This window comes from Neoarthrinium moseri (genome assembly GCF_022829205.1).
Source record: "Neoarthrinium moseri strain CBS 164.80 chromosome Unknown scaffold8_Wmoseri_CBS_16480, whole genome shotgun sequence".
Lineage (NCBI taxonomy): Eukaryota > Fungi > Ascomycota > Sordariomycetes > Amphisphaeriales > Apiosporaceae > Neoarthrinium > Neoarthrinium moseri.
This window is the reverse complement of record NW_026055122.1, coordinates 138,756-159,879: the sequence shown is the minus strand read 5'-3', so window position 1 is coordinate 159,879 and position 21,124 is coordinate 138,756. Positions and strand designations below refer to the sequence as shown.

Sequence of the window (21,124 nt, the reverse complement as noted above, 5' to 3'; positions counted from 1 at the left end):
ATGCATGGACTGACAACCGGTGCCTTCTTGTAGTCGAACTGATACCTGTTCATGTGAGTCACTTGACTGAACTCATATGTTGCATACAAAGGCTGTCTACTGGGTATAGGGTCGTCCAAAGAATATGGTTCTAGGTGCCGAAAATGAGGTACAAATGCCAAATATAAGCCCCCCAAAAATGCATACAGCTACGTAACAGTCAGATAGCATAGTAGATAAGCGATTATAGGTCGCGTATTTTAAGCATCCAGGAGTTAGCAAGACCACGGAATCTCGGTTGATAGACAGGACATAATGAAATCATGCTCGCTTCGAAATCACAGTTTGGTAACAAGCAGGTCATGCGCAATGGCCTCATCATAAAGGGTGGTCGAGTATTCCATACTTATAAACAGGAGGTAATGTATTCCCAAGCCATGGCATATCTCTGGTCGGCCGGCTCCATAATCTGTAACAGCCACGCGGTATCTCGATAACCTCCCTCAAGGGGGTCACACCTCCACTTAGCTTTAAGCCATTCCCAATCAGCCGGATACCACCCAGATTGGTGCCAGTCAATAATAGCCACAACATGACGTTGGGATTCCCCATCCTGCTGGGCGACGATTATATTGCTCTTGTCTAGATCGCCGTGGGTAAATACCACCGGCCGATCATCAGTCAAGCCCTCGAGCTCGGGGAAGTCGCGCCGCGGGTTCCATTCGGGGTGTCGTCGGCAGGAGTAGCGTGCAAAGAAGTCATGAAACGCTTTTATATTCTGAAATGGCCCTATGTTGGCGTCTCCTGCGTCGCTGAATATTATATCTCCTACGCCTTGATATCCAATGTGGCCTATGATGTAAGTAATGCGGTCACTTGAATCGGCAAACCTTCTAACTTACCTATAAAATGTGGTACTTTCTCCTGACGAAGCTGGCGCCAAGTTGTAACGGAGTCGCGAAGCTCCTTACATATCACCCTTCGCTCTTCCTCGGTCATAGATGGCCAGACGACCTCCAGTGTTTCACCACAGACTAGTTCCATATAGATGAACGTCTCACCCGCATCCTGGTGCCACCCGAAAAGCTCGGGCGTTGGGACGTTCTTCATATATCGGTTGAAAAACCAGAGGCATTGCGCTTCAGCGATTGTGATTTCAGAGCCATATTTGACAATAAGCCCCTGATCTTCATACGAGACTGGATCTGGTCGCGAGCCCCGTGCGCGGCTGCCGTTAATTTTGATGCCCTTTTGGCGGACTTGTGCTGGAGACGGAAGGCCACCAGAGTATTTCTTAAAGAATGTAGAGTCCTCGAACAGCGCTTTTGCTGCACTCGGTAGCTCATCTATCACGATCACTTGTTCTTCCATAGGACCGGGGTCGAGTGTGGCGCTGTCGCGTTGGCTCAAGTTGGTTGGGTTGTTGGGGAGAAAACAGGTTGTTTGCCGTTTCCACAAAACCTTCAGTCAGAGCTGCGCCCCACCGGAGCCTCAGCCCAGCCCGGCGATTTCATCACCTACTTACACTACCTTATATTATAGCTTCTTTGGAAATTACCCACTTTTCTTTGTATGTCTTCTTCAACGCAATACCGGCCTGTCTATCTGCTTTGTAACCCAAGCGCGAAGTTCAAAGCCCACTGGGCCATCTTCATCCCCGAACTCCAAGATCGATCTGTTAAGAAGGGCAAGTTGATTCAAGTCACGGGGAGTGTAAGGGAAGGATTTGTGCACGAGGTCAAAAGGAACTACGACCTGAAACAACGCGTAGCCAACCGCACACACCCATCGAGATTGGCCTTGTTCCCTTGCATCTGATAGTTGACACTATTGGAAATGGTATCTATACTAGCGACTGTGCTCCTCATGATAAGTTCGAAGAGCTAGTTCTTTCAGTCCCAGCCCCAAGCAAGAGCCTCAATAGTGTTTCTGAAGGCGGTAAACGTCTTGGGCACATCTGAGATGATCTCAAATCGAAGGAGCTAATGATACCACAGTCAACTTCTCGCCTTCCAGGCAGGGTTACCATGTCAGATTGTCAATGGTGGATTATGTGTGCTGTTGAGAAACTGGAAGAGTCCGGGGTTTTGCTACCCATGCAGCGCGGTGTTAATAAGAACAAACGGCCCGTGGACATATTACTTCATGCACCAAAGCACTAAAATGAGCCGGTTCAGGTCCTCGCTGCCTCATGAGGATCTGAAGACTGTGCTCGGAGGATCACTCATTTAGAGTTTAGGTTTGGAGTCACTTTTAGGGTAGTTCTGTCGTCAAGATAGGATTATCTCTATGAACCGGCAGCTCCATTCGTTATGTATAAAGCATTGACATCAATAAGAACTGTTAATGTATCGTTCTTCCGAGGCACTCTTAGTCTTAGTACCTCGGCAAATCCTTGATTTAGCCCATATAGTTTCCGTATGGTCTTCTCCGTCCAAGCCCAGCAAAAGTCCCTCACAGACCAAATATGTAACAACTTTCTCGATCCACCACTGGCAATCTTTCACCTCGATCTTCCGTGGACTCTCTGGATCTTTGACGTCTTTCTTCATCAGAGCCACGATGTTGAGGCTTGGACCAGAAGCCGGCACCTTTCTGCAAACTGCATCAAGATCATTAAAAGGGCAAGCTTCTAAATGGTCGATGCTACGAAGTTTGTGATTGGCCGATGTGCGTTCGGCGGAGATCAATCCAATACGAAAAGCGACCGGGTGTCTGTCATCGTCTCGGACGTTATAGTCTCGATCATAATCATATGTCAACCCGTCCAGACGGCCGCCACTCAGGTAGCGATTGGGGTTTTCATGGTCGCTAATACCCCCGGTCGGGTCGCTAATGTGCTCTACATTGTCAGAATTGCCCATGGTATCTGAGTCAACAAGAACAATATTTACTACAGATAAAATCAAGAGTCCTTGGGGGAAAAAAGTAGAAAGAGAAAGCGAAAGATTTACGGCAGGGCAGAGCAGTGTAAAGTGGGATGCAAGGGAAAAACAGTAGAATGACTGGTGGGTTACACGAAGCACCAAAACTGCTAAGAACTACCATGCATATGGTTTCCAACTGACGATCGTAACTCTCCATTGTAATTGGGGTCAAATACGAATTAGGATCGGATCGAAGAGCAATTTGCACTTTGGCCAGGCCCTCGGTAGAATGCTCTCAGCCTCGCTGGATGTGATCGACATGCAAGGGATCAAACTGGCAGGGATCGCAACGGCCCAGTCACCCGACGTCCAATTGTTCACTAAGAGTCTATCATCTCATATCACGGCTCATCGCTGGGCTTCCAGACGAAAATTGAAATGAGCGATATTCCTCCTAAATTTATTGCAATTTTGAATCATGTACGACTTCTCGCAGTATGGCACACCTAGCAAGGAATGGCTCGAAGTGAGCAGTGATTCTGCTACACCCCATTCGAGTCTCTCCGTGGTTGAGAGGCAGGAAATCGTCAACAAGCAGCGCGAACAACGGTCTGCTCAGGAAATGGAAACTCTATCGCCAATGGTTCGGATGGTCGACCACAGCATCCTGACCCAAGATCAATCCAGCCTCAAGTCACGTAGCTATACGTCGGTAGACTCCGATATACCACAGCGCCTGCCGGTGGCTTTATATCTTCACGGGGGTGGCTTTTTGACTGGTACCATCACCTCCGAAGATGCAGTTTGCTCTCGTATTGCTATCAATACTGGAATTGTGGGTTTGAACGTGTGTTATAGGCACACGCCTCAACATACTTATCCTGTAGCATGGAACGACACCCATGATGCATTCGAATGGCTCCATGACCACATCGATGATTTGGGCGGCGATCCGCAGCAGGTGATGATTATCGGCATCTCCTCAGGAGCCTATCTAGCAGCATCATTCGTGCTCGAGGAGCATTTGAGCCTTGGATCCACGACCCGCCCTCCCATTGCGGGTCAAATACTCATGGTTCCGTCGTTGATCAATGTTGAGTGCTATGGACCGATGATCGAAAAGTTTCAAGATCCATCCGTATGTTCTCTACACAAAAGTCGTGATGCGCCATTGCTTTCGCTGTCTACTCTTCAAGTCTACACGGTACGTGCCTTCCGCGTTGGGAACTTTGACATGTACTTCACACTCACGTCTGACCGTGGCTATCACAGGGCCTGCTTCAAATTCGAAACCCAACAGAACAAGATCTTCGTCTAAACCCTGGATATGTTACGATTTCGCAAGCTACAGGGCTTCTTCCAACAGTTTGTGCAGTAGCTGGGCTAAATGTACTTAGAGATGAGGGCTTACTTTTTGCGGAAACACTAGCTAAAGCTGGGTGAGTTGATGAGTTATTTTCGACTTTTTATTTGATAGACCTTATGAGGAGCACTAACGTAATGTTAGAGTGCCAACAAATATACATATGTTTTCAGGGTTGCCGCATAGCTTCGCCATGTTTCAGGTATTGCCTGAGGTCCAATGGTGGAATACCGTAATACACGAGGGGGTCACTTGGATCTTAACTAAGCCGGCCACTGCGAAGGAGTTCAAAATCCAAGTCACATAAGTGACTTCGTCTTGGGTAGCAACCAGTACACCTGTGCTGTAATTGCGCTGGCACTTATGTATTCTGCACTTAGCACGAATCCCAGGAGCCGTTTCTTCTGCAACTTCCCGTCTAATTTCAAACCATCTAGTCCTTTTGTGCTCACCTACACCTCTTTTTATATCTTACCCACGTTGATACAAAGCCAAATCACCGTGTTTGCCAAATGCACAGCAGGAACGCTCTTGAAATCAAACGCATACTCGATGGCCAAAATTATCAAACCTTTGCCCTTCTTGTTTAACTGATTGGTGGCTTTTGCTAAGGCTTGCTTTCATCAAGCCCAGTATCTGCACAAATATTTGGCGTCCTTGTCAGTATACGCATGGAAGCCAAAAGGATCATCTCTTTGGCAATGAGACTCCATGATAGTACGATAATCACGCTGTAAAGAGACTTTGTCCACCAAAGTTTGGCTTGTCCTTGTCTGCGGCTCTCTACACGTGTTCAGGTAAAAGCCGTGGAGGCCGTACTCTATATATTCGCACATGAAGGTCAACTCCCTAATAATCGCCTTTGCGATCAGCTGAACCTCTTGAACTGCTTCTTAGGACTCGAGCCTAACTCCTTAGCCTATTCTTACCATCTTAGTAATGAGTAATGATCGTACTGAGAGACTGACGCAGCACGGGCAAAGAAGCTCACTGCTTAACCCCCGAGCTCCTCAGTTCTCTCACCACCCGTCCGGTATCCTTGATTATCAGGGCTTCCCCAGCAACTATCTTTTCGACACCGCTTCTGGAAGCCGCTCCGTTTCAGATAGCATTCTTCAGAAGAATCACAAGAAGAACACAGGACATATTCCCTCGCGAAGCATTTCGGTTGATTTTCCATCCCAGGAACTGAAGATCAAGCTGCCCAATTCAGCGGCAAACCCCAAGGGTAGCTGCAAATACATGGACTACCTGTCTGCAAACAACGTGCAAGCTTGGCATCCTCACCGCATCAGAGACAGGGACCTTACTGGTGTAGTCCCGACCTGTAAAGAGCACCAACACTTCGTAGCAGGCTCCGGAGACTCTATCTGCCAGCAAAGTAAGATTTACTACCGCCGCACTTTCACGCCTCTTGAGACATCGGGACGGGGAACTAACAGCACTCCAGGCAACAGCTCCTTGGCCATCGGTTATGAGAACCGACGACCTAATATCCACAGCAGGGCGGCCTCACGATCCAGCAGTCAGAAGCTGCAGTTCGAAAGTCAGGAAGCGGGTCGCATAGCCGCCCACAGGGCAGCCTTTGACGATGCCAGGGTCTTTGAGGACGATAGCGAGTTCTATCCTGGTAAGGTCATTGACGAATACGGCGAAGCCTAGGTTCCAGACGTAGTGCAATATGACAGATCTCCTCGATACAATAAATATTGATGCATCTTGATATGGGCACCATAACCACGACTTCGGCGAAATCAGTTGTCTCATCTATTTTCTCTTGGACTTCGGTAAATGGCATTCGCAAACATCCCGTCGGGACTGACAGACGCTTCTTGGCTAAAGGGGAGTGGAAATTATTATGGTAATAGAAATAGATTAAGAACTCACCGGTCCCTGCTAGATGAAAGACATGCCTGCCTCATTTTACAGTGTCAAACGTGTAAATTTATCACGGGGGGGCCCAAATCTACCGAAATTATGCCCTTCATATACCATACACATCCAACCCCTGGGCCAGGTAGTCTATGCATCTTGTCGTCATCAGTAGTCCCCACTCTGTGGTTATGTACAGTCCATCTGCATCATCATATCCAATCTCTATAGTTGATAAAGCAAGATCTTAGGAACTCGAAGTCTCGTACTTGCTGAGTGCGCGCAGCCGTTTGCCGTACTTGGACAAAACCCAAGGGACGGGCAGCTGCAGTAATGCCAGGAATCCGAGGATGCTGGTAGCCCAGCCTGTTCCGAGTTTCTGGTACACTACATAAAAGAAGCAAGCTGTCAGTCATCTATCCTGATTGAGTGGTTTAAAAGTAAGCTTACTCTGGATACAGAAGAACGGGAATGCCGCAGCGAAGGTATATCGTGCCAGACTGTTGGCGCTTGATGCACTGGCCACATTGCTGTGGTGGTACGCGTCGCCAATGTACTGCATCGAGCTGATGAAGAGCCCGATATTGCCAGTGCCGAATAGTACGATGGCTATGATGGGCGCGGCCGGATTGATGCCAGGACTGGCAGTCCAACCAAACCAAAACAGACTAATTGGGAGCAGTATGCTGCCGATCTTGGCGGGATAGAGGCGATACTCCGGTGGGATCTGGTGAGAAAGGTGCTTCTTCGCCTTCGGTCTGTAGAAAACTACCTCACACACAGCAACCATGGCTGTGCCAAGGAGGCATCCGAAGCCAATGCCCAAGAACACAAGCCCAGATTGGATCAGCGCGAAGTTATAGGTCTTCTGGAAGACGTAAAAGAAAGCGCCAAAGAACAGAAACAACGTGCCGAACATGGTGGCAATGTAGAGACATAGGAATGTCACGATCGGCTCGGTCAGCAGCATGTGGATCGGCCGGAAGAGGTCCACGGTGACGAACTTCTTCATGGTGGCCGAAAGCGGCGCTGCTTCAGGCGGTGTAAGCCCAAGAGCCTTCATTCGTCTTCGTTTTAGCACGAGATGGTAAGATTCTCCGGAGAAGAACATGCAGATGGCACAGAAAACCGAGAAGAAAACCAGGGTATACTGCGTCCAACGCCAACCCATTCTGTCCACCAGGAAAACACCGAGGACAGGACTGCGGGGTGATCTTGGTCAGCACAGAACAAAACCTTTATAGGGTAAAAAAGATGTCAGAACTTACCCCAGACCAGGACCAAGGAAAGGGCTCAGAATGAAGAGAGCACTGGGTGGGCCTCGTTCAATGGGACGATAGGTCTCCAAGAGGACTCCTGAGCCGATGGCGAGACTCGGGCCGTAGAAGAAGCCAGATAGGAAGCGCATGACACAGAGGCCGGCAAAGGTACCCGCGAAGCCGGATCCCAAGGCAAACAACCCGCCAAGAGCCACGGCCATGATAAAGACAGCCCTTCTTCCTGCAACCTCGGAGAGAGGACCCCCTACGATGGGACCCAGGCCGAGGGAGAAGACGTAGAGCGACAAAGGGAGGAAGGCGACGGTGCTCGACACCCCAAACTCGTCCATGAAGTCTTGATGGGCGGGGCTAACGATGGATGTTCCCACGGAACTGGTTGCTGTCAGCGAATCTTTCACGCGAGCATGGAGATACAAAAGGAGGGAGATACAAAAGGAGGGAGATACAAAAGGAGGGAGATACAAAAGGAGGGAGATACAAAAGGAGGGAGATACAAAAGGAGGGAGATACAAAAGGAGGGAGATACAAAAGGAGAGAGAAACAACGAACCACGTGAATGCAATGGATGCAATTGTGAGCAGCTGGACGTTCTTCTTCCATTTCGGCCAGTTGTAAGGGTTGTGGCTGTCCTCGAGCCAGTCCCATCCGCGCACTGCAGGAGTTGCTGACTCTAGGTCATTGTCTTTGGGCTCGTTGACGGAGGACATCTCTGCTGCCATGGCCTCAGCCGCGGTCGATGCCTTGGGGGACTCGGGGGACATCTGCTGTGTCATCGTTGCTGTTGATTGCACGAGGACGGAAGTGTGATGCGTAGCAGGGCAGGGAACACTATCATGAGAGCAGCCGCAGAATCTGTATGCCAAAGAAATGACAAAGTAATGAGGAGGCCGTGTTGAGCTGTGGTTGACAGATCGATGGCCGGCCGTTCAAATGCTTATGTTCGCTGACGATGTCATCAGTGGGAGCAAGCTCTTTTTGTATCCCGCCGAGAGGCGCTATGCAGAACAAACACGGGCTGGCACAGCTCTCACGGCCAGATTCATCATCGTCGACAAGAGGCGTTTTGTCGGCGACAGAGATGCTTCCGGTATTACTAATTCAGATGTCGCGAGGTTGCGATGACGAGGGCTTGGTGTTGGTCGGTGTCGTCGCCAGGGCGCTCGCGTCAACCCACCCCTGGCAGCGGGCATTCTTCAATTCTTGATTAGTGAACAAGGCCGAGGGAGACTCAGCATATATTATAATCGGCTCCACCGGCGCCAAGAAACCGTGGACATGATTCGTTATCAATGCATAGTTGCGCGTCTGTGCCTATTCCAATGCCTTGGGATTTGATAATCAGGGCTGGCAAGGGAACCCGATCCCGACTCGCACATTAACACTCAGGCCGTGCCGCTTGTTTTCCTGCCGATTCGGGAAGCGCCATGCCCATCGTGATGAGATTGAGATAGGACCGGCTATGAGTTAGCAAGCCGGTCCGCTCGGCTACTCACATCTCTTCCATGGTGGGTAGTGAGCGCGTTGTAGTAGTCATGTTGTACAAACCGGCCTCGAGGAAATGGTCTATATTGACTACGGTGGGGACTGGGACAGCCCACGGGTGATGGATGACCGTTTGACCCAGCACCGTGACTGATGTTTGGCGTGTACCAATGCTTGCAAGACCAGGGTTTTGTACCACCAGTCTCGATTTTCTTGCAAGTATATGAACCCCAAGTGCAGACCCCGCTTGCTTTGAGTGTAAAGTACCACATGTCGCTTGCGACTATATAGTCACCTTTCTCCATCCGATGTAGCTTGCCAAGTCCAGCCTCGAGGCCTTACGAACTTAGGTACCTAGCTTCGTAGTCCACCAAACCTGGCAGGCTATTCACAGTTGGGACCCTTCAGCCCCTAAAATATGGGGTCTCAGGGGAAACCACCCCACCCCGCCCACCTCGACAGGGGACCGCACGGTAGCGAGCCCAGCGACCGCGGGCGCTAGTCGTGTCGCCCACGGGACCCTGGCCACCTGAGCCACTTCTGCCCCGCCAAATGGCCGCCTTATCGCGTGAGACCCCCCGTTTCGTCTGCCTAGCACTGACAACGGCGGGCACTTGAGCAGCTGGAACCCTGACGCAACCTCTCTCATCCCGTTCCTCCATTCCATCATCTCAGCCTCGCGTCTGGTATTCCCTGGCCAGCAGGGAAAGCGAATCGTATTGAACCACCCATCCGCTTCATTACTCGACCGCATTCGAACACAGACCCGCTCTCTCTCCCTCCCTCAACACCACGCTTCGCCATCCTCCGCCCCACTCATCCGACCCCCGTCCGCCCGTCCAGATGCCGTCTGCCCAGAAGCCGCCGCTCCGGGTCCTGTGTCTGGGCGACTCCCTGACCGCCGGCTCGCCGTCTGTCCATCCGTACGCGTGCAAGCTGCGCGATCTCCTCAAGGCGGCCTTTGCGACCCACGACGTCCACGTCGCCAACGATGGCATGCCGGGCGACATGGTGAGCGACAGTCGTGGCACCTTTCACAAGCGCATGAAGGGCCTGTGGCGGCAGCGCGAGTTTGAGTGGACCATTGTGCTTGGGGGAACAAAGTGAGTGCGATTTCTCTTTCTCTCCTTCTCTTTCTATATATATATATATGTGTGTGTGTGTATATATATACATGTCTATATCTGTAGACACACAAGAGATATAGCAGAACCACAAGGGTGACCGGCAACTGACCATTTGGCGTAGTGATCTCGTGTGGAGCTGCCGCCCAGACACGTTGCTGAACTCTCTGAAAGAGCTGTGGGACATTCCGTTATCGCACGGGGGCAAGGTGCTGGCTCTGACGATCCCGGAGATCAACGCCGACATCCCCGGCCTCGAGTTCTCGCGGAAGGCGGTAAACCTGGGAATCAAGAACTATAAGAAACAGAACTTGTGAGTTTGTTCATTCTACTCCGTCTGGCTAGATCCGTGTTCCGTTGGTTCCACGGTGCTGACTCCGCGTTTCCAAAGCTACGCATTCGACCTGGCCGCGGCAGTGCCTTATTGTGACATGCCCGCGATGGATCGGATAAAGTACTGGGACCCGGACGGCGTGCATTTCACCAGGGATGGGTATGATTTGATAGGGCAGAAGGTCGCAGAGTGCCTCATCAGGATACTGCACCTCGAGGAAGCGCAGTCGACCGAGATCAGCTCCATCGTCACGGACGCCAGACAACGACGAATGATCGAGGAACTCATCTTCGAGGAGGAGAGGGGCGACCCCAAGCTGCTTAGCCAGGGCTACATCATAGTTAGGAAGCGTGATCTCGATTAAGTAATGATACCCCCCATTCAACGCCGTGCCGTGAACATGCCCACGATGTAGCCGGGCAGGGGAGATTGGGACTATGGGACGAGGGGGATTCTGGCCTATTGAAGTCGCCTAGTTGATTCTCGTGCTTCCCAGATCGTCCTTTAGGACCACTGGACTATGTGTCTACGAATCTGATGCTGGTCTATCTATGCCGCATACAACCGCCAACGCCGTGTCCCTTCGTCATTCATGATTTATTCGGCCCATAGAGCTACATCATACCACCAGGTTTGCAATGACGAAATCTGGAAACTCCTTCTGGAGAGCATTGGTGACGTTCTCAACCTCCTCCGCCAGACCCTGCACATTCGCATCCCATCGTCTCATCTCCTTGCCCACGGTGACCTCGGCCCGACCGCTGCCCTTTTCACCGGACGCTTCGCCCCCCTCGAACCAGATGATTTCCTCGATCTGGTCGATCCGGCCAACCAGCCGGCCCTGCTCGATCATTTTGGCCGTCGTGTCCTCGGCCTTCTCCGGGTCCAGACCCAGAAGTAGGCCGAGAGCCTCAAAGCCGATGTTGCTGTACAGCCGCGAGATGCCCAGCAGGTTGTGCTCTACGACGGCCTTGGCCAGGACGGTGGATCCATCCGACGTGGTGGCGAGCTGATGCGGAGCCAGGCCCTGCGCAAACTTGTCCACCTCGGCCGGAGCTAATAAGCGGTCGAAGAACATCTTCTCCAGGATGCTGAACTCGTCCAAGGTTGCCGCCCTCTCGTCCTTGAACAACCTGCCCAGAGCCCGGCTTCGCAGGGGACCGGCCGGGGCGAGGATGGCGCACTTGATGGCCATGCTCAGGGTGAGCAAGCGCTCTTCCTCCGATATGGCGGTGGAGAAGCTGATCTCGTGATAGGCCTGGCTTGCAGACAGGAAGGCGCGCTTCGCATCCTGGATGCGGGCCTGCGACAGCTTGAAATGCAGGTTCAGCGTGGGATCGCTGACGGTGTAGATGATGTTCTTGAGCTTGTTGAGGTAGGTTTCGGCCGTGGTGGTGTCGTCTACCTCGAGGTAGTTGCGGACGATTCGGATCCAGATCTTGGCGCGGTCTTCGTTGGTGATCTTGCGCTGGGCACTGTCCAGGGGGATCTCGGCCAGAACCTTGGCGGCCTCTAGGTTGTCTTCGTTGCTCTCGTGGCCCTCAGCGATGAGCTCCCGGAAGGCGGCGGCTTGGTCGTGGAAGGTCGACTGCTGGGTGGAGAGGATGTTGAGGGCGTACTGGCCGATCTCGATCCACAGGTCGTGGTTGTTGAAGTCCTTCAGGACAGCTATGAGGTCGGTAACGAGCTGCCGGACGGCCACGAGGCCGAACGAGGCGGCGAAGATGGCGTCCAGTATTGCTTTGAGGTCCGAGGATATGGTTGCTGGCGACGAGAGGCCCTTCACGTTCTTCAGAAGGGAGTCGAAGGCAGCCGCCTGGTCCGGTGCAGCCTGTGCCGCGGCTATGGCATCGGCGGCCTGTTTGCTGGCCATCTCGAGACCCCACGGTGATGTCCAGAGCGGTCGGAATCGCAGCGTATGTCGAGGGACGTGATATCTAGCAGAAGGGCTTTCGTGAGGGCTAGTTGCACGCCGGCAGCATCTCTGGCTGATGGAGGTCTGGCTCTCGATAGGCAGAGCTGATGTCTACCCTACCTCCAGCTTTTGGGTGCGAGCGGATCATCAGGCCAAGCCAAGCTCCCGACATGCGGGGAGCTCCAGGCGGTGGGGTCGCTGTGGCTGCCTGCCGTTGAGCCTCATTTTAGCGGCCGCCAAGGGTTTTGGCGGACGCTCTGGGTGGAACGGGAGTACCAGCAACCTGAGTTGCATCCAATACTTTAAAGGTATGCTAGGAGCTGCAGTTAGTTAACATCTCCAGCTGCGGAGGATATAGAGTATACACACGGGCTGCAGATAATGACGCTGCTCACAGGTCGACCGCGGTCACTAGATGCACGCCGAGACACTGCCGTTCTCCTTCTCCCCCCTCCCGGTCCTTCTCCCCCCTTCCCATCTCTTGCTTTGTCTCCCTCCATCTCCTTCACCACTTCACGTACGTGTTGCATTGTCGGAACTATGTAACACCAGATGCGGCTCTGAAGCCCAATGCCCTCGCTCTCCCTCATGTTTCCCCAAGGGTCCATGTCAAACTCGGTGATTCAGGTCGGCGGTCGGGGTTACACCAGACTCGACAGGACCGCCTAACTGAAGGCATCCCCAAGTACCCAGAAATGCATTGAGACTATATCTGCCAGCTGATAAGCCTCGGGTTGCTGCGTCCAGGGCCCCGAGTCATACCTATACACAGGAGGCAGATCATTGTGGGGGGATTTGACGGCAGATCGGCATTGAGCCAACTCACCCATCGCTCAGGGCTCCGGCCCCCTATCTCTCGTCAGATCATGCCTGGGGCATGCCGACGCTTTACCTAGGTACCTGGTCGCGCTTCCACTTTCCCGCGTCCTGCTGCCGACAGAGCCTGACAGCTTGGCCAGCAGCCGCAATGGATGTTTGGATCGCTCGACAGGGGGTTCTCTTCGCTTCGCGCCGATAGGTGTGGGCCGCTATACACTGGGTCCGCCAAGACGAAACGGCCTAACGGCTTCACCTGCCTCATGTGCGTACCAGAAACCATTGCAACACTGCATCTCATCTTTTGACTGGCGCTTGCTCCTCACGACGTCGCTCACACCTGGCCGGCGCCTCCTCAGCCCCTAGCTAGCCCTTCGTATCTTGAGGCACCTCGGCCTCATGTCCTATATTGCGACAGACTGAAAGACACCGCACCTGAAGCTTCGCTGGTAGGGTTGGCACGAAACACCTCGAATGGCTTCAGGAATGGGTCTTTCGCCGTTTGAAACTTTTCTCAGGCATCAGATACGGGTGCACCAGCAGTTCCGAAGACCATCGGCGCGCGTGGTCGTAATTCCCCATCATCAACCAGTTGGTTTTGCCGCGCGCTAGGCTTGGCCTAACCCGGTCACCACTATACAAAGCTTGGCATCACATCGTAGAAAGGACGCCAAGTCCTGCCGTCCAAGAAGACACCAGATGCATGCCAGATGTTCGGACCCGGTGTACCAGACCGTAGTGCAGGGGCCAGCAGAGCCTCGCTTCGACCTATGCCTCTTGTGGACGTGATGGCTGCAGGGTTTTAGGAAATCTATGGATCCCATTACCAGGCATGGAAACTCCAGCTGCCTCAGCTGGCAGAAGCATGCAAGATCTGATGAGTGTCAAGTCCGTCTGCCTGATTGGCTACGGTCTGGAAACCATCGCATTGATTCACCAGTCTGCAAGGCGACGAAACTATAGCAGCGAAACAGCTGTGTTTGACAGTGCCAATTGCGGCCAAGCCCGAGGCCATCGACTTTGGTTGGGTCTCAGAACTCGTCGTAATGCATCAAAGTGGGCCCTATGTCCGTTTGGCAACACTTGACCTGGAGGTCAAGACCCATGATGGCTTTTTGTTGTTGCATCAAGCAGTAATTCCATGGCACGAATCGGGCGAGTTGATTCACAGCCAGGGTCTTGTACCGAGTCTGTATGCTTGCAGCCATCAGTAGATCCTGGTGCGGGGCCGCGAGGTCCCAACATCACGAGCTGGTCACACTCCTCGAGTATATAAGACCAGCCAAGACCTCTGTCTTTCATGAATTCTCCTACTCTCCAGCATCAGTATCGGTATTCCTTTTCAGCAGTCTCTTCTTCGCTTCCTTTCTTCTATTTCGTCCTTCAGCGGCTTACGATTGATTCGTGCCCATTTCACTCAAACTAATTATTACATTACGATAAACCTCGTACATCCCAACCGCCTCTCCCTTACTTCAAGCCATCCCAAACATGTATACCCAGGTATTCCTCTTGGCCCTGGCGGCTTCGCCTCTTGTCGCCGCTCACGGCAAGGTCGCTGTTGTTGTAAGTCGCATCGCCCACCGTCCTCCATAGCCGGCCTAACAGCGTTGTAGACTGGTGATGCTGGCGGCAACGGAACTGCTCTAGGTATCATGGGAGCTGTTGTCCCCGGACCAGGTCCTAACAAGAAGACGGAGGTCGACACCACCGTTTTCGGCAAGACCAACATCCAAACCGACGGGCTTGGCAAGACCAACGCCGGCGGCAAGAACCAAGTTGCCGACCTCGCTGCCACCATGGCCCAGTCCGGTAGCACTCTGCCTCAGGTCTCTGACGGTGGTAGCATCTCTGGTGTCTTCCACATTGTCACCACCGATGGTGCTGGTCCCATCCAAGCCGTCCTGGATCCTACTGGAACTGGTGCCTTCGCCAACGGCACCATGCTTACCACTACGACGCAAGTCCCTGGTACCAACGGCAACATCAAGGCCTCCAAGAACAACAGGAGTCTGTGGACACGAGCCATGGATTCTATCATGAAGCGTGCCGCCAATGTCAACGAGGATCATGTAAGTCACTTCTGCCCGTAGTAGCAGCTTCCTAAAATTTCTTGACGCTAACGTTTGGAAGAACATGGCTTTCTCTGTTCCTGCCGGCACCACCTGCTCCGGAACCATGGCTGGACAAAGCAACGTCTGTCTGGTTAAGATTGCCAACAGCAACAAGGCCGGTCCCTTTGGCGGCGTTGTTGCGATCCAGATGGCTGGCTCCGCCGCAGGCAACGCCACCGGGAAGCGCTCTCCCCAGACCTTCAACGCTTAGAGTAATCTTTGCGCTACAGGTAGCAGCGAGTAGAGCGCAGCGCCCGGTTTCCGTGATATCCTCTCTTGCACGAGGCCGGCAACGACACGGTGGAACGAGGATCAAGGGAGGATAGCCGGATGGAACCCTGTATATACAATCCCTTTCAGGCACGATTGACGACTGGAACGCCACGTATATAACTTTTCGCTTCATTCTGTAGAGATCTCTGTTCAATGAATACCGAATGACGAAGACACATATTCGTAAATGGCTTGAAATCGTTCATGTGTGCCGACTTTTACTAATACACGATGTGATCTCAATGTGATGAAGCGAGTTCCCTAGCTCTCAATGACTCGGCCATTTATTAAGCAGGTGGCACATCTAAGGTTGGCTCGAGACGAGGGCATATGGCTACAAGAAGAGAGGGTCAGATACTTTATTGAGTGCGAATCAAAGAAGCGCTAGGGCGTCGAGTGACCCTACGTACCTCTTTAAAATGCTGAAAATCATTTCCCGAGGCAAGATCGGAGCAGCATAACAGACCGGGTCCTGTGGGTATATTCTTCGCGGCATGCGCTAACGGTTGGATCTAGAACAGTGTGAGCAAATCTCTATGCCAAGGCCTGTCAAATGCCTTCAAGGCCAGCTGGTTAAGTTAGGCGAGATGTCTGCTAAACCATGCGCGACTCGAAGACCCAGTCCTTGCGGGGGAAAGGGCGACTACCAGCCGGAAAGATGCGCCGAAACATGGAGGCCCGACTGTACTTGCTGTCCCCGGGCGATTTGAGATCGCCTAGATCAGAGAGAATCGAGAAGCAAGTCGGCAAAGTCGGTCTTCCGGGAGTTTTACTTAGTGCCACTTCTGCACGTCTAGCGGAACTCTATCGCGCTGTGATGGGCTTTGGGGCACTCTCTTGCTCCGGGACCGATTTTGTGGAGGCAAGGATCGGCGACGCAACCACCAGAGGTTCCAGCTTTCGAGGTGCCCAATGGGCTGGATAATGAACTGTCAGTGTAGTGGCTGCATATGGTTCAGTCAACGATCGAGAAATTCTCGCCAGTCGATGCACATATCGAAGTTGGCCACGATGGCGGTGTGCGTCGGCGCGCCCGAGGTACAGATAGCTACTGTCCTAGATACCAATCACCTGCACCAAATCCATCGGTTCGGATTGACACTCTGCACGTTTTTTTTTTCTCGGTTTGAAACCCAGCTCAATCTGTGTGACGAGAATTCGACAAGAAAACCATGCCTGAATCGCTGTCGTCACAGTCATATGCGATATCTTGATTGAGACTCCAACGATCCATTCTAGTCCCCGCGCTGGGCTGATAGGGCGCCGACCCACGGAGCTAAGTTTAGGTAAGTAGCATCTCCAGAAGCCGTGGAGACGAAAACTACACCAATAACGCATCGAGGTGGGAATATCCTGGACGAGCCGCTGAGTATAGAGTTCCGCTAATGCACCATCATCGCTTGTAGCTCCGGCCTGGGTGTGAAAGAGAAAAGCCAAGTCTGCGAACACAGATGCGATTTGCTGACGAAAACGCTCCGAAGTGCCACTAGACCGTGAGGAGAAGCTCACGCAGCTGCAGAAGAGGCAAATGCTGAGGTTTTGAAGCCAAACCTTGTGGGTCTGGTATATGACACTCACGCTGCCCCACCCGGGAGCCACGGCTCACCGTTGCACTCGCTCTTTTATCTTGGCCCAGCGCTATGCAGTGCCATTCTACGAGACACATAGACCCTCGTGTATACCGGCCCAGAATACGGCCTCATTTACAGAAGAGCGAATATATCCTCCTTCCAGCAGACGACGACGGGCCCCGCGAGAAACGTCGATGAAAACGCCGGGATGGCTCACCGAGGGTTGTTCGTGCCATCTTGGTACGAAAGCGAGAGTCCTAATGACATCAACATGAACGTGTGCAGCATCATCTGGGGCTTCTCCATCTGCTGTGCAGTCTTCAGCGCGACGAAAGCCGCGCGGCAATCGTGGCTCGCGAATAAAAGGAACAAGCTGTTTACGCCGTACCCCATGATGATATGGGCTGAATGGGGCTCCAGTGTGATCATATCTTTCTTGAGTTGGTTCTTCCTGAAGGGCATATTAGAACCAAGGTAGGACAGTTCATTCAAAACCAGCGGAGCAAAGCGTGGTAGCTAACATCGTTGCTGTCTTATAGCTTTTGGTTATTCTTCTTCATCTGTGAGTGTGTCACTGTTCCAGGTTTGCTGTGCCTCGTATACTGATGGCCCAAACAGTGGTTTTTTGGTGTATACAGATGCATTGCATCCTTCAGATCATCATCAACCGTGTTTCTTTGATCATGGTTAACCAGGCCCGTGCAAAGCGGCTCAGACTTGCCGTGTTTATAATTGTGGTCCTGATCAACATCAGCGTTTTCTTGATCTGGATACCTGCGCGCCTGCAAATAAGCCGTACCTATGTACACATCAACGAGGTTTGGGATCGTACGGAAAAAGCCATCTTCGCCGTTGTTGATGCCGGCCTGAACTGCTTCTTCATGTGGAGCGTCCGGACAAAACTCATCGCCGCCGGGCTGACGAAATACAAATCCCTATTCCGGTTTAACATGATGATGGTTTGCATTTCATTGTCCCTGGATGTAAGTTTGGTCGCTATGTCACTATCTCGCTGCGGGCAGCTCTCATACTATCATTAGATAATTTTGATCGGCTCAATGTCGATTGGGACGGGTGTTATGTAAGTCACGCAATCTCATTCAACTAGGTGATGCAGCCACTGACTGTGTATAGCTATATCCAATTCCATCCACTCGTGTATTTGTTGAAGCTACATATCGAGCTCAACCTGGCTGAGCTGATTGCCAAGGTCGTTCGGGCTTCCAATCCACTCAACACATCTCAAGATGCCGGCGGAACTCTGGCTGCCTGTGGGCAAGGACGTCACGGGCTCTCACGGCATCCTACAAACCTTTCCGGCACCACAGAACGTGGTTCGCGCGTGCCCTCGGCTCTTGTCAACCATAAATTCGATCTCGCAGAGCAGGGATTTAGCCACGTGAACCGAGAGGTCAACCACCCTCCGGTCCGCCCTGATATTGTGCACGAAAAGTCCGGCGATACGACGCTGCAGGACATCGATGGCGAAAGAAGCGAAGCGGATTCGACACAGGAGCTACGCAGAAAGCATTCCATTCCGTGAGGTGAAGCAAACACCCTTTTCATATCACATATATATTAGCGAAGATACCCGCTAGGTCCTCCCCAGCGCATTGGATGTTTTAATGAATAACCCCATACAACTCGTATAACTATTGTGGCAACTGGAGGTTTCAAGATCTTCCGAATGCACCCAAATACAAAAGGCCTATTTGCAACCAGATGATGGGCTTGCATTCCCCCAACTGCCTGCATCCCTTTCGCCACCTGCATCATTTCGGCCGCGAGTATTATCGCCGCCTTAATGTATAAGGAATCAACTGAACCGATTCGGGCCTGTCGATGATGATATCAGACGAGTATACTGGCATGACGGGCGATATATGAAGTCCCCCATAGCCCGAATCTCCTACAAAACTGCCCGAGGAAAGAAGTCTCCACCGCTTTCAGCATTGAAGATACACATCTGCACCATCTTCTGGATTGTGCTATCATTCTCATAATCTGCACCTCCGGGGTTCCTGAAGTAATGCGCTGGATAAGTGTTGCAAACTTCGCTGAAAACCCAGTTCTCGAGCTCGGCCAACGTTGGGCGGTTCTGCGGTTCGTCCGCCATACACGCAGCGACAACCAGCCGTAGGTCTGGGTCGACATGGGGGCAAGGGTCAATGATAGGTCTCGCCTCTGGATCTGGGAGTATGCCCGCTGCGGGACATAAAGTATCTATGGGACGGCCCAGCTTACTGAGATCAACTTCTATGTCGGCAGCCCCGTACTTTGAATCGGTGTTCATAGTAATGACTGTAGCCATCATCTACAGCATATCCGTCAATTACAATTCAATGATACAGCCTCGCCAGATGACACTCTGAGAAGTTAATCGAACAGGCTAGCGCCACGTACAATTCCCATGTCCAAGACGTTGTATTGCTCAGCGGTAGCACCGGTACTATGCTCGACGGTAGCACCCCATCTCACAAAAAGTTAGCAAAATAAAGGCAAAATATGTTCAGACTATCCACCATACTCACAGCTCAGATTGTCCAAAGTCTATCAAATGTAGCACAGGTGAAATTTCGTGCTCTTGATGATTCAGTACTGACCCGAACATGAAATTGCCGCCGTGGACATCACCACTATAGCGCCATATGTTTAGCTGGACATATATCCCGACACACGTCTGCGAAAGACCTACTGTATCATGCCGGTGGGCGTGGCGAGACCTACCGTGGTCTCGTTGCCCCTTATATCTGGAGGCTTTTGGGGCCAAGCCATGGCTATACATGCGCGAATCACTTGACTCTCCCCATCAGCTTTGACTGATAGACTGATGTCGGGACAACTAACTGCATAGGAACAATCTCCATAGTAGGCGATTAGGTAGGCGGTGAATCCCTGCGCTCTTAACTCTTTGCATGAACAGTGTCAGCGTCCCGTTCTCGAGAAAGTCAAGATATACCCATGACCACCCACGCCCTGCCGCACTCTGAGCCAGAGGATCATTGGGAATATGGTGAGCACTAATGATATGCCTACAACCGGACAAATACTAGGAGCATTATTTCAGACATCTCTGCATCGATGGATTACCAGTAAACGCTCAATATACCTGGAGATACTGTTTCTCTTTCTTCAAACCCTGAACATCTGCCCCCGTGTTTGGGTCGGCTAGTTTTAGCACTAGTGCCCGGCCTACGTTGGTTCGATCTCCAGACTGAAAGTATTTAATCTTGTAGACTGACGCTTGGCCTCCTTTCCCAGCCTGCGACTCCAAGACGAATCTTGGATCATTTCTAAAGTATTTCGAAAGATTCTTTGCTCGAGTAACGGTGGTTGGTTCCTTTGGACGGACTGGTAATTGGATTGCCATACTGTCGAGTGTTCTATCCGAAGATTCCAAATTTGCTCTGTTCATTAGCCGATGTTGTGTGGTGGACAATATTCAGTACGGACCTTTGTCAACGTCGAGATGGACAAGAGATTTCCGTTTGCGGCGACACAATTGTGACCAACTCCTATGTTGTCAGCGAACTCAGGAACAAAAACGGTTGAACCGAATGAATAATTGACGCAAACTCTCCAGTATTAACACGACCCGAAGTGTTTTCAATGTATAAAGAACAAATCACAGATCCATCTTGCTCAATTGGGGGCTTGTGATATATGCTTTGCCTGCGTAACAGCCACCTAGATAATCAGGTATTTGCAGAGTATTATAAAATCTCCTTCCATGCATCCTTGCACTAAACGAAATAAATGGGCCATTTTGAGTAGGATATCTGTAGGCCGGGCGCCTTTCTGCGTGGCTATTCATCATGCATGTGCAAAGTAAGTAATATCCAGGGTTCGTCTTAATTAGGATCAACAAATATATCTGAAATCCGAGTTGAAAATTTAGTTCTTAGGGGACATTGACGAACTATCAAGCAAAGTTGCTGGTGTTCTTCGTTCTTATAATACTCCGCAAAAGCTACAAACTTAAAGTGGATCCGCACGGTGTTGTACCCTCATTCTATCTGAGGTTTGTTCTCTCAAACACTCTAGGCCGGTCTCGACGGAACCCTTTCATCAAACGCAGCCTTGTCAGCGGCAGGCGACAAACTGACTGGCTGGTGGGCGGGCGCTAATGCAGGT

The 21,124-nt window shown here is 51.7% G+C and overlaps 9 protein-coding genes across 9 annotated transcripts; 5 read left to right on the top strand and 4 right to left on the bottom strand.

Annotated features, from left to right (window-relative positions):
- Positions 1-385: 385 nt before the first annotated feature.
- Positions 386-1,350, bottom strand: JN550_003306 (uncharacterized protein; the record flags this gene model as incomplete). The annotated part of the gene is made up of 2 exons (XM_049314696.1): positions 386-831; positions 882-1,350. 2 exons carry the CDS (start codon positions 1,348-1,350, stop codon positions 386-388), a joined length of 915 nt encoding a protein of 304 aa, XP_049174497.1.
- Positions 1,351-3,324: 1,974 nt separating this feature from the next.
- Positions 3,325-4,164, top strand: JN550_003305 (uncharacterized protein; the record flags this gene model as incomplete). Its single annotated transcript, XM_049314695.1, has 1 exon — positions 3,325-4,164. The coding sequence occupies one exon, from the start codon at positions 3,325-3,327 to the stop codon at positions 4,162-4,164; it is 840 nt and encodes a 279-aa protein (XP_049174496.1).
- A 984-nt stretch (positions 4,165-5,148) lies between these two features.
- Positions 5,149-5,871, top strand: JN550_003304 (uncharacterized protein; the record flags this gene model as incomplete). Its single annotated transcript, XM_049314694.1, has 1 exon — positions 5,149-5,871. One exon carries the CDS (start codon positions 5,149-5,151, stop codon positions 5,869-5,871), a length of 723 nt encoding a protein of 240 aa, XP_049174495.1.
- A 457-nt stretch (positions 5,872-6,328) lies between these two features.
- Positions 6,329-8,134, bottom strand: JN550_003303 (uncharacterized protein; the record flags this gene model as incomplete). The annotated part of the gene is made up of 4 exons (XM_049314692.1): positions 6,329-6,468; positions 6,532-7,283; positions 7,350-7,733; positions 7,911-8,134. The coding sequence occupies 4 exons, from the start codon at positions 8,132-8,134 to the stop codon at positions 6,329-6,331; spliced, it is 1,500 nt and encodes a 499-aa protein (XP_049174494.1).
- A 1,552-nt stretch (positions 8,135-9,686) lies between these two features.
- Positions 9,687-10,665, top strand: JN550_003302 (uncharacterized protein; the record flags this gene model as incomplete). The annotated part of the gene is made up of 3 exons (XM_049314691.1): positions 9,687-9,946; positions 10,092-10,280; positions 10,359-10,665. 3 exons carry the CDS (start codon positions 9,687-9,689, stop codon positions 10,663-10,665), a joined length of 756 nt encoding a protein of 251 aa, XP_049174493.1.
- Positions 10,666-10,920: 255 nt separating this feature from the next.
- JN550_003301 (uncharacterized protein) lies at positions 10,921-12,174 on the bottom strand (the record flags this gene model as incomplete). Its single annotated transcript, XM_049314690.1, has 1 exon — positions 10,921-12,174. One exon carries the CDS (start codon positions 12,172-12,174, stop codon positions 10,921-10,923), a length of 1,254 nt encoding a protein of 417 aa, XP_049174492.1.
- A 2,349-nt stretch (positions 12,175-14,523) lies between these two features.
- Positions 14,524-15,357, top strand: JN550_003300 (uncharacterized protein; the record flags this gene model as incomplete). Its single annotated transcript, XM_049314689.1, has 3 exons — positions 14,524-14,598; positions 14,649-15,104; positions 15,166-15,357. 3 exons carry the CDS (start codon positions 14,524-14,526, stop codon positions 15,355-15,357), a joined length of 723 nt encoding a protein of 240 aa, XP_049174491.1.
- Positions 15,358-17,261: 1,904 nt separating this feature from the next.
- JN550_003299 (uncharacterized protein) lies at positions 17,262-18,533 on the top strand (the record flags this gene model as incomplete). Its single annotated transcript, XM_049314688.1, has 5 exons — positions 17,262-17,464; positions 17,530-17,552; positions 17,609-17,973; positions 18,031-18,071; positions 18,125-18,533. 5 exons carry the CDS (start codon positions 17,262-17,264, stop codon positions 18,531-18,533), a joined length of 1,041 nt encoding a protein of 346 aa, XP_049174490.1.
- A 366-nt stretch (positions 18,534-18,899) lies between these two features.
- On the bottom strand, positions 18,900-19,765 carry JN550_003298 (uncharacterized protein; the record flags this gene model as incomplete). Its single annotated transcript, XM_049314687.1, has 4 exons — positions 18,900-19,304; positions 19,394-19,463; positions 19,522-19,626; positions 19,686-19,765. 4 exons carry the CDS (start codon positions 19,763-19,765, stop codon positions 18,900-18,902), a joined length of 660 nt encoding a protein of 219 aa, XP_049174489.1.
- Positions 19,766-21,124: the final 1,359 nt, after the last annotated feature.